The 10,710-nt window shown below is 39.6% G+C and overlaps 1 protein-coding gene across 3 annotated transcripts in view; it reads right to left on the bottom strand.

Annotated features, from left to right (window-relative positions):
* Window positions 1-2,034: 2,034 nt before the first annotated feature.
* LOC140361184 (kin of IRRE-like protein 3) overlaps window positions 2,035-10,710 on the bottom strand; it is a 446,443-nt gene continuing 437,767 nt past the window's right edge. For 2 of the 3 annotated variants that reach the window (XM_072446900.1, XM_072446901.1), the window contains exons 14-17: window positions 8,557-8,666; window positions 8,164-8,250; window positions 5,724-5,768; window positions 2,035-2,730 (exon numbers count right to left, since the gene is read on the bottom strand). In XM_072446900.1, the coding sequence (XP_072303001.1) occupies window positions 2,254-2,730; window positions 5,724-5,768; window positions 8,164-8,250; window positions 8,557-8,666 (719 nt within the window). In that variant the 3' untranslated portion in view covers window positions 2,035-2,253. The remainder of the gene's footprint in view (window positions 2,731-5,723; window positions 5,769-8,163; window positions 8,251-8,556; window positions 8,667-10,710) is intronic. The other variant, XM_072446902.1, reaches the window with a different exon arrangement.

Below are 10,710 nucleotides of genomic sequence, written 5' to 3'. Positions count from 1 at the left end.
GATTACAACTAGTCAGCAATTATTTGATTCTGATTATTTGACTTCTCAAACAAATGTTTCTATCGTACATTGAAACTTTGTTTAAGTTTTAAACTAAATATAGGTTGAAATATGGTGCTTTGAAGACTTACAGATAGAGAATATTCACCAGTATATATTTAATTTGTTTTTTGTTGTAATAATGTCCTTTCATTTGTTTGTATGGTCCAGATAATGATTGCAATTATCAAAATATATCTACAAATAATTGTCCCTGTCACCATTATTGCCAAAGGAGAGTTTATAATGTGATCATTTGGCCAGTTTTACATACTATCTGGAGTATAACTTGCTTTTTCCTTTTTTCTTTTACCAAATCCCAAACACATTCTGTTCCCATTTTCTTTTATTGTAAAAGTGAAATATTACAAACACACAGTTTAAAGCCCCTATTAAACCATTTAACATCTTTCTTTCCCAACTCATTTTTTATCAACGATCACATCAGATCACATCAAGCATTGAGAATAAGAATCTGGAGACGGTTCACTCTGAGGTAAATTGGAGTTTTATTTATTCAAAACACAATGTTGGCACAAAACCGTTTTCCTTTAGTCTGTACAGTAACGCATGAATGTCCACGACGGAACGGCCCCGATGGAGGGTGACAGTGACGATCATTTATTACACGGTAAAAGTGAGCCTAATACATCTCGTAAGTGCTTAGTAATGACAGTACATCAACCCATGCTATTCAGTCAGAGTCATTTGGAGAACGTCAGTAGCTATGCAATGTACCACTTTTGTGCTTGATTCACAATTGAGGATCCGCATCGTTTTGGAGTGATCCGTCGTCTGCATTGTCTGAATGCCCTTTGGATGTTCCGAGCTTGTTCTGAGGACAGTTTTATGCGGCGTTCACTTTGACGGATGGTCCATTATGCCACCCCAGACGCTCATAACCATCCAGCTAATCTTAATTCCCTCCAAATTGAGATAGGACATGCGGTCGCGTGTCTTTGCTTGTTCTCAAGTGGCTAATTGTCAAGGCCTTCAAAAGTACAGTTCCCAACTCAAGGCTCACTTAAAACAGTGGGCGTCAACTATAGAAAAGGAGATAATCAAATTCAAATCAAGACGGAGAGAATGTAACTTTCTTTCATTCAGTAGTCAAAAGTCACAGAACACGAAATGCTGGGTTGTACAGAGCGCGAGTGTAAACAACGACGATATCAGCCGGAAATGAATGGAAATGAGAACTTCTCTGCAGCTTCTGAGAGTCTACAAGAGCTGTGAGTGTCACATTAAACGGGGAAAAACGTCTCTCAGCATCCTCGTAAACATCAAAAGGTCTGCAAAAACAATGCCCTCCCCAAAGCAGAAGTCACAAGCTTTTGATGGCAATGCACAAGATGGCACGAGCATGTCTTCATGCACACTGCGCTGAAAAGTCCACCCACATGAAGCATAAGAATCACACAAAGTAGCCAAAAATAATGTACAGCACATAATACAAAAAAACTTCCCATTTTGTTCCAAATGGGAAGTTTATGGAGGAACTCCTGTTGGAGTGACTATAGCCAGCTCATATTGTCTCTCATGGTGCTCACATGTTTATCAAAAGAGTCCTATGTTCGCCAAAATGGCTGTTGATTCCCACAGCACCCAGAGCTCATCAGAAATAGGAAAAGCCTCCTGTTCCATCAGATGCTAGAGTCTCTTGGTGGAACATAGTGTTAAGCCGCACCAAAAGGCGTGTTTGTCAAAGGCAGTCTGTAAAGTACAGTTCCTGCAGCTGCTGATTGTGTGTTGTGTACGACAGGAGCCTGTTGATAGAAGAGTGGGTCTAAACCAGGCTGGGACTGGACGGAATACAGTAGCACTGCTGAAACGAATGGCTTTATTTATCAGAAGTGTTGATAATCTGTAATAGAGGTCTAGCTTTATGGCTTCTTGGACACTGTCTGATGGACAGTGCTTTCAGTACTACCCCACAAGAGTGCCTAGCCCAAGGCTTCAGGTCTTCATCAACACACTGTCCAGTCCAGTCTTTGTCGATCTGCAGCACAGACCCAAACTTTGCCAGACATTGTCAGTTTTAAGCAAAAAGCAGACAGATGATTGTCATGAGTAATATTGACGTTGGCTCATGGTGATGTAGAGTATTCCAAGTGTTCCATTCATGAGTCCAGGTTCAAAGGTTGGCATTTACAAACTGTCCCTGTCTTAGAATATCTGGGTGTGAAGGTGGATGGCTGTAGAGGCCCCCCGCTGTTAGACGTGGGTCTGCATGCGTTTCTGCAGGGGTCGGGTCAAGTCTGAGTTCTGGGAGGAGGACTGGGAGTAGTGGGAAGAGGAGCTGGCTGAGGTCTTGCTGTCCTTGTCAAACTGCACGTATCCGTCCTGTTTGCTGTAGCTGCTCACGCTGCTGTCACACTGAGTGTCGATGAAGGAGCTGGAATCGCTGAGGGAGCTGCGCTGGAACTCGCGCTCGCACAGCTCGATGGAGCTGCTGCCCATGCCTAGAACAAAGCGCTGGCCGTAGTCGTACAGGCGGTTGGGTCCCGCCCCCAGAGTGTTATAGATATTGGTGAAGGACATGCCAGTGGGCACTCTCTGTTTGCCGATGGTCATGGATCCAGATGGAGGGCTGCGCACCACGTCAGGGGTCTGACTGGCAGTCAGGGACATGGTCGGGGTGGCATGGTGCTCGTTGAAGGTGTTGACACTGTAGTAGCCATTAGTGGGGTCCTGTGGGCGGACAGGAGAGGTTATTAACAATGAAACAGTACTTGGAAAACAGGTACAAAACTACACTCCTGGGTTTAGCTCTTTGACTTGTAAATAGTTCACACAATGTAAATTTAAGACATTTAATCAAACAGAAAAACAGTGGCTTAAAACCTGAGTCCAATCAGGATCTGCTTTAACGGCAGCTTTTACTGAAACCACAATTGAAAAAAAAAACTATTACTCATGTAATGCAAATCAACTTAAAGCACATACTTCACTCATGGCTTTGCTTTTTAGAAATTCAATGAAAACATTTGTGAGCACAGTTTAGACACCTTATTCACTAACTTATCTGCTGTGGACACCTGTAGATGGAAAGTAGCAGAAGCTTAATCTGGTGCAGATCACTTTTTATTTTGTAAGATTATTCATTTTGTAAATGTTTTCTGACAAAAAAAGATACTAACTAGACAAATCATTTACTAATGCTCCTGAAGACGCTCGCTCCACCTGAGGTAAAACGTTCATCACACTAGAGCAGTGGTTCTCATGTTTCAGCACCTCTACAAGGACTTTCCCTAAGCCCAATGTTTGACGTTAAATTTCCCATTTTGAGGTGTGATGCAAAACCTAATAAAGCAGTCATTAAGGTTATTGTTAAGGTTATTGAGTTTTCTGGCTAAATTAGTCCAGTTCATTTAAAATACATTTATATCTTGTGTGAATGGTAAATCACAACTACAGAATTTAAATGAGGCAATTGCTGTTTTGACCGCATTCTCTTTAATTTACCAGTTTAGAATTTTGGCACGATTTGAAAATATATTGACAATACCAAACGGAATTGAAGCCTTCATAACCTAAAAACAGTTTTATCAGCATTTAGAGACACTGATCTGCTCCTCACAGTGTCTGTCCTGCTCCTGTGTGTTCCTCTCTTCTCTTTCAGCAGGTCGTGAGCCTTCTTCTGTTCATATTTCATTGACGCGTGTTTAAAAATGTGTGTGTTGCCGCTGATCGATCGTGATTATCTGCGCAGCACGTATTAATTAAGAATCGGATTAAGATTACAGTGGGTTGTATTTCCTTGTGTTGTGGTTCCTGGGTTGTTTTACATGAAATAAAAAGTGTCAAAAACGTTTCAATCTCCTCTGATGTGAGTTTGCCCTCGCTCAGGCTCATCACAAGCCTCAGAGAGAAAGGGAAAGGCACGGTTTTAAACAAATAGTTGAACGAATTATAATCTTTTTCTATCTAACACTCCTTAAGTATCAAAATTGCTTATGTTAATTTGTCTTCTAAAAATTCCATCTAATGCTACAGTTTTGCGCAGCACCCCTGCGCTCACGCTGCGGAGCCCCATTTGAGAACGCCCGCGCTGGAGTATGAGGAGGAGATGAATCTAAACAGTGAATAACAGTCTCTTTTATGCGTCATGAGACGATGGGCTGTAATAATGCTGTGAGTCATCAGCAGTGCTAATGAATGCTGCGCGTGGCACTATATTATGTCTGACATTACATGTATAGGCTTTTCCGTCACTGCATATTGCATTATAGCTACCCTGCAAAAATATGAGAAAACGTTGCACATAAATCAATTTGAAACCGTATATCAGCAATATGATATGACTGAGTTAAAACGAGGCACTTAAACCTCACAATGAAAGCGACGTTGAAATGCAATTACTACAGAAAGAACTCCAAAAACGTCGTGATCAAAAAACTTTCACAACATAAATCTATTGTAAATACTTTTGAAACTTAAAACTTTTGATTGAAGTTGCCTTTGCACTTCTTTCCCAACTCTAAAAATGTACTTGTTTGTTTGTGTTTACATGGAACATAAGAACCTTCGACTTCTCAAAAAGTTGTAGCTTGTTAAAAGTCTTCACGTGGAATGTTTACCTGTGCTTAAAACAAAAGCTGAGCCAGTAGCATTGACGCTCATTCCGTAAGTGCTCTCTCGGTAAATGTACTTGAAGGCCAGTTAATAAGGAATGAGACTGGATTGAGCAGAATGGATGAGAGAGACAGTAACTTGGCTGTGGTAGTGTATAATAAGCGGACATAGGGGCTGCACATTGATTGGAGAATAATAAAATGGGGGGGAAATGGTGACCTCAGTGAATGTGCGGCCAAAACATAATGCGGCGTCTTGGCAATAAGTGACGTGATTTATCACCGTTGGGCATAGATTTGTCTTGTCATGTTTGGTTGTGGTTTTCTGAGAGACAAATAGAACGGCTGAGATGAGATGCTTGAAGTGCAGCTAAGTTGTTTGTTTGCAGTAGTTTAAAAAAAGATGCACGACAATTATGTAGCTAAAACTTCATTCTTTTACGTTTAATACATGATTTTAAATGTAATGTAATTGTCAAAATGAGATCGTTGTGCTTCTAATTAAAATAGTGTGTTTATTCTGAGCAGACAGTGAGTGAGGTGTTAGCATGCTAATGTTTGTTAGCTTTGCAGTGACAGTGAACTCTGCTCTTGGCTCTTAAAAGTGCTTATAAACTCATCATGGTGAATATTTAGGATGTTCAGGATTTATTTCATTTAATGTATTTATTTATTTAAACAGACAGTGCAAAATATACATTAACCTTAACAGGAGAGATGCCTTGTCCCAGGTTGTAGCTCAAGTGCTAATTTGCTAACGTGACCGCTCACAGCTATCATTAATGCCAAACATTTTCTATTGTAGATAAAAGGTTATCTAAAAAAAAAATAATTGAAAAGTTTAAACAGCTGGCATTTGTCATATTGACCCAATTGTTCAAGGTGCAAAACAAAAAAAAGCATGGGTTTAGCGCTAGATGTTTAAATGTTAGCTGCTATGTACTGTTGATGCTACAAACAGTACGGTATGTATTAAACAGTGGTTAATGCTAACGGTTTTGTTGCTTCATGATCTTTAGACTGGATAACTTTTCCTGTCACTATCAGCTACACAAACTGCAACACAAATGGGTGAAGGGTCTGGCCCAGAGAAACAACAGCAGGATGTACCTTGGTGATGTTTGAACTGGGTACCCTCTGGTTGGTGGGCAACTCCTGAAAGAAGACATATAAAGCTTTTGTCTGCTATATCGGCTAGTTATAATCAATGACACCCGAGGATCGTCGTTTTCAATTGGACTTTTACTTTCTTTCTGGCCCGAAGGCTTTATCAGACGGGACAGTCGTGGTGTGAAATGGGAGGAGAAAGGGGAGAGAGGGACAGACATTCAAAAAGACAAAAACGTTGACAGTTTGCAACACCACTGCACCACTGGCGAGCATTTATTTTGATCATGCCAGATTTATGCCTCTTTCACGCCCGATTCACGCCCGATTCACACTCAATACAGGTGGGATCGGCAAGTATTTTGAGGTATATTTGAGGTATTTGGTCGGGACATAAACAAACCCGTCAAGTTTAAGCTAGCTCTTTATTCTGGATTTCACAAGAGGTTGTTATCATCAGAGAAGACGTTTTCCCTGGACCTGTGCTACATACTGGACATCAAGTTAGTCTGGAAGTCATGTTTTTCACGTCTCTGTTGACTTGGGAGTAATTTAGACAAGACCTGAAGGGGCGCTGTTTTGACACGTGAGACGCGACACCATTTGGCATATTTTAAGATCTAACAAAATGACCAAATGTGTCATTTTGATTTGTTTGTTACACCAACTACAGTGTATTTTACCAATGTAGCGCAGGTTAACATGGGTTTATGCGCCAACACTTCGTCACCGTGTCTGGGAAAAATAGACTCCTTGCGCATTGTCTACGCAGACCAGCACCTCGAGGTCAGTGTGACGGGACGCAGTCATTTCAATCCTTTTGGAAGCTGTGTAGTTGGCATAAACCCGGCGTTATGGTCGACTACAGTTCACGGTAGTGAGCAGTGGATTTCCAAAGTGTATCGACGAAAAATAAGAAACCAAAAAAACGTAAAGAGCAGTGGGAGTGTATGGGGGGTTGGGGAAAATGGGAATTTAAAAGTGATGTCGTGTTGATTGCAGGAGAACAAAGACAACTCATACATGCATGAATCACACTAAATACAACTTTGAGTGGGTTATTTAGAAGGAAAAACAATAAAATGGCTCATTTAACTCACTTTCCACTGCTGCCTCACCATTGTATATTGCTGTATCTTTTTAATTGAATTTAATTTTGATTTTATTGTGACAGCGTGACTTTCCTGACCACGATGCAGTGCTTGGCTCAGACTAAGAACACTGTCTAAATCATCCCATTGAACAAACGCAGAATCACTCACTCACGCTGCTCCTCCAGCTCATTCTCCCACCGGGTTCGATGTGAAAATGACCAGGGACACGGCCATTTATCTACCTCTTTGTCTGTCCCCTGAGTCTTTACAAATCGTGCACTGGGGCTAATTTGATTGTGCAAGAGGTAAAGCTTCATTACGCACGATTTAACCGTGTATAAGATGTAACGATGGTATTAAAAGGCTATTATTGTAGTGTACAGACAAAATGGTCAGTTAAGAATGTATCTATGGTCGCCAAATGGTATTCAGTTTGATCACACTTGAGGATACTTGGGTAATGTACGCGATCGTCCAACCAGTAAAACTTTATAATAAGTACAGCTTAAAAGGCTTCTACCTGATTTTGTACTCTGAGCCACACAGTTAGCCCCACAGTTAGCCCCGCCCATATTTCTGTCACTCATATTGCACCACGACGCAGAGATAACTGTCTGGAATAGTCTTATGCAGTTGTTTTCATATAGCTCTTCAATCTCCGCCTATTTTTGGCTTTTTTCCCCCTCACTTGATCCTAAGTGAACAATGTGCCTGATTGGATGAAAAGAGATGAACCTGTCAGTAGTTTCTGCATTAGCATATATCATTCTTTATAAATAGCATAGATTACAGTCGCATTGTATTCTTATTTAGCTGTTTTTACCATATAGTGCATGATGTACAGAACCTTAAGCTTAAAGTCTACATGACAGAATCCCTCTTCCTATGTGTCAATTTATACTTAACTGAAACACTTTTCTAACAGTCATTCAACAAATTAAATGTATTGTATTATTTTATTGTTTGTCCAATCATAATCAATAATTTACATGGATTTTGGGGCTTGTTTTTATTATGTTTTTAGTATCTATGTATTCTATCTATGTCATATTTGCTGCCCATGTCCAACCAGGAAGTACAATTATAAACTTTACAAAAATTGTCAAACCGGGGACAAATAGGCAAAATATTGTGTAAAATCTGAAATATAACCGTGTTCACAACCTTTTTAGTGTAATCTGTCGTATAGACTTTAAGTTATTCAATTCACAACATCATCAACACAAAAACTGCCAACTCTACTCAAAATGTCATTGCTCACCACCTTCATTTTCAAAATATAGTCCCTTCAAAATATTCTGGCTGGACTTTAGTCAATGTGACACTTTGCCATATGTTGCTATAGTTACCTTGATGTGTTGGAACTCCTTCTCCTCCTCGGGGAGCACCTCCAGCTGTTTCAGGACAGGCTCCTGTTGGAATTCTCCTCGGTCAATCTGCAGATCACACCCAGTATGTCAGGGGAACAGGGACACAAGCAATAATGTTACAGTGGATATCACATTTATTAGGATGACACAAGATAAAGTCATCTATTGTTTTTACATATCAAAACCTTTAAAGTATTGTTACAAAAATCACATCCAAATTGGGACTGAACTGGAAATACACCCGGAACTGAACCAGTATTTCTTTCTTTTGTAAGTACTTGTGTTCTCCAGTGCTTTCTAGTGAACGTAGAACTACTGTTACACAATGGCAAAAAGCTCCAAGCAGAAAAAAATAAAAGCAATATTGTTCACCATCATTTGCTTCATATTGGCGTGCTCCTCGTTCTCCCGCGCCGCGTTGTGATCCTTGTGCACGATCTCCACTCGGATGTCGTTCTTTGTCGTAACTGCTCCTTTGAGATCTGGAGAGAAGAAAGAGTGGCTGCTGAGTGACATGGCAGCACTGCAATTAAAAACTCACTTTAGTAGCACAATAATAAGTCCATTTTAGTGTTAAGATAGTCAGTACTAGTCTGATTACAGAAGTTTACAAAAACAGCAGAATATTTGCAAATTAAACAAAACATTAGTAAGTATATTTTTGGTATTCATGTGAAAAAATCCTTGAAAATCCAACCATTGTGAAAGCTGTAGGTGTCTGTCAGTCAAACATGGGCTAACAATAAACCACCATTCAAAATGTAAAGACCAGCCAGTCGTTTCTACTTCAGTCTCTTAGTTTAATGTATTTTATTTTAATATATTTATTATGCCTCATCATTAGCATAAGCCTTGAGACACAAACACCTACTTTTATAGTTGTCCTCCGGTGAAGTAATCACGTCTTTCTTTTCTTAAAAAGAAAAAGAAAAACAAGTTTACCATAAAAATCTGACTATAAGACTACTAATTTTGATGTGGCTCATTTATAGATTTTTTACGGGCTAATTGCCTCTAGGGGCGCTCTAGCAGGAAGCTCTTTACAGCTAAGTACAAGCTCAGGAGCAGAGCCAGATGTGGAGACACAGACACAGGTAAGTCAGGTCACACAGAGTAATCAAGGACAGAAGGGACAATATGTATGTAATGTATGTTAAGCTTTATCCTCAGCTTTAAGTTTTATCCTACTCAATCACTGAGAAATGAGTCTAACAAGGAACTGAATTTAGACGTCTAGATACAAAGATACATGTGCCATACGTTGGTCTGCATTTTATAACCTGCCCCACAATGAAATGATAATTTCCTGGCCCGCCTCAACCCATGGAAACATCTTTCTGTGTAAATATCTCCTGTTACAACGAGGACACCTGCAGCTTATAGACAGGTGTGGCTGACTTTTACAGTAAACATAGAACAGACCAAAAAGAAAATCAAAATTAAATGACAAGTAGACATCAACTAACCATAAAAATGAATGAAATCACGGGACATTTAAATTAAAGTAAAAGTGTAAAGTCTTCATCAAAAGCCCCACAGAGATAGAATTGGACAAGAAGTAGTGATGCTAATAGTGAGCTGCTGTGCTCAGAGCCTGTTACCAACTCATATATATTTATATATAAAGTTCCTTCCTGACTTGTTTGTACTCTTGCTTTGCCTGAAATGTTCCACAGCATCACATTAACATACCTATTGTTCTTGTATTCTATTACAGGTGTTTTTCTCCCAGAAAAATAATAATTGCTGGAGTCTCCCGCTTGTATCCATGGAGATTACCAACTTTTATTTAATATTGCGGAACTGTCATTAAAACATCACAAATAAAAGATTGTTTTGGACCCTAAAACTTGAATGGCTATACAATTCGTACATTTAATGAGACCCAAGACCCACTAGAGCAAGGAACTTGAAAGGTCTGATCCAGCATCTTTTGTCCCACCATCTTGGAGTAAAAAATAGTAACAAGCTTTGACATAAAAGTCCTGCTTGGAGAGTTTGTGTACCGTCTATGAAACGATCTTTTCATCCCACCTTCCCCTTTGTTGTTCAAAAATATTCCCTCACACAGCTTTAACCACTTTGTGCTCCAGCTCGGTGCCCAGGGATTTCTTTAAAAACGTCAAAAGAAAATTGTCTATGTCGGTGGTTTTATCTCAAATTGTGCCATGAGTGGGTTTCTTCTGGATGTATACTGGATGGAAGTTTCCTCTCATCTATTCTATTTGGTTTCTTTACAGTATTTGTACGAGTTGTAACTTAATTGATTTAGACATTGTTTAACTTTAAGAATTCTATGGAGGTTCTATGGAGATTCCCTATCCTTTAGATCACAAAAAAATCACGATAATAATCCTTTTTTGATGTGTTCCCTACCTCTTTTGGGCGCTAAATAGCATATACAGTATTTTAGACTTGATTCAATCCTTGTTTCATCTTGCTCAAGTCCTTTTTTTGTTCTGATTTTGTCTTATATATAGTTCTGGCTTAGTTCTGGCAGGCCTTTGCTGTGTTTGTGAACCTCTC

Source organism: Eucyclogobius newberryi, unplaced genomic scaffold (genome assembly GCF_026437365.1).
Source record: "Eucyclogobius newberryi isolate DKJ021-1_F unplaced genomic scaffold, fEucNew1.0.hap1 SCAF_15, whole genome shotgun sequence".
Lineage (NCBI taxonomy): Eukaryota > Metazoa > Chordata > Actinopteri > Gobiiformes > Gobiidae > Eucyclogobius > Eucyclogobius newberryi.
Note: the sequence above shows the minus strand (reverse complement) of the source record. Positions and strands in the feature narration are given on the sequence as shown.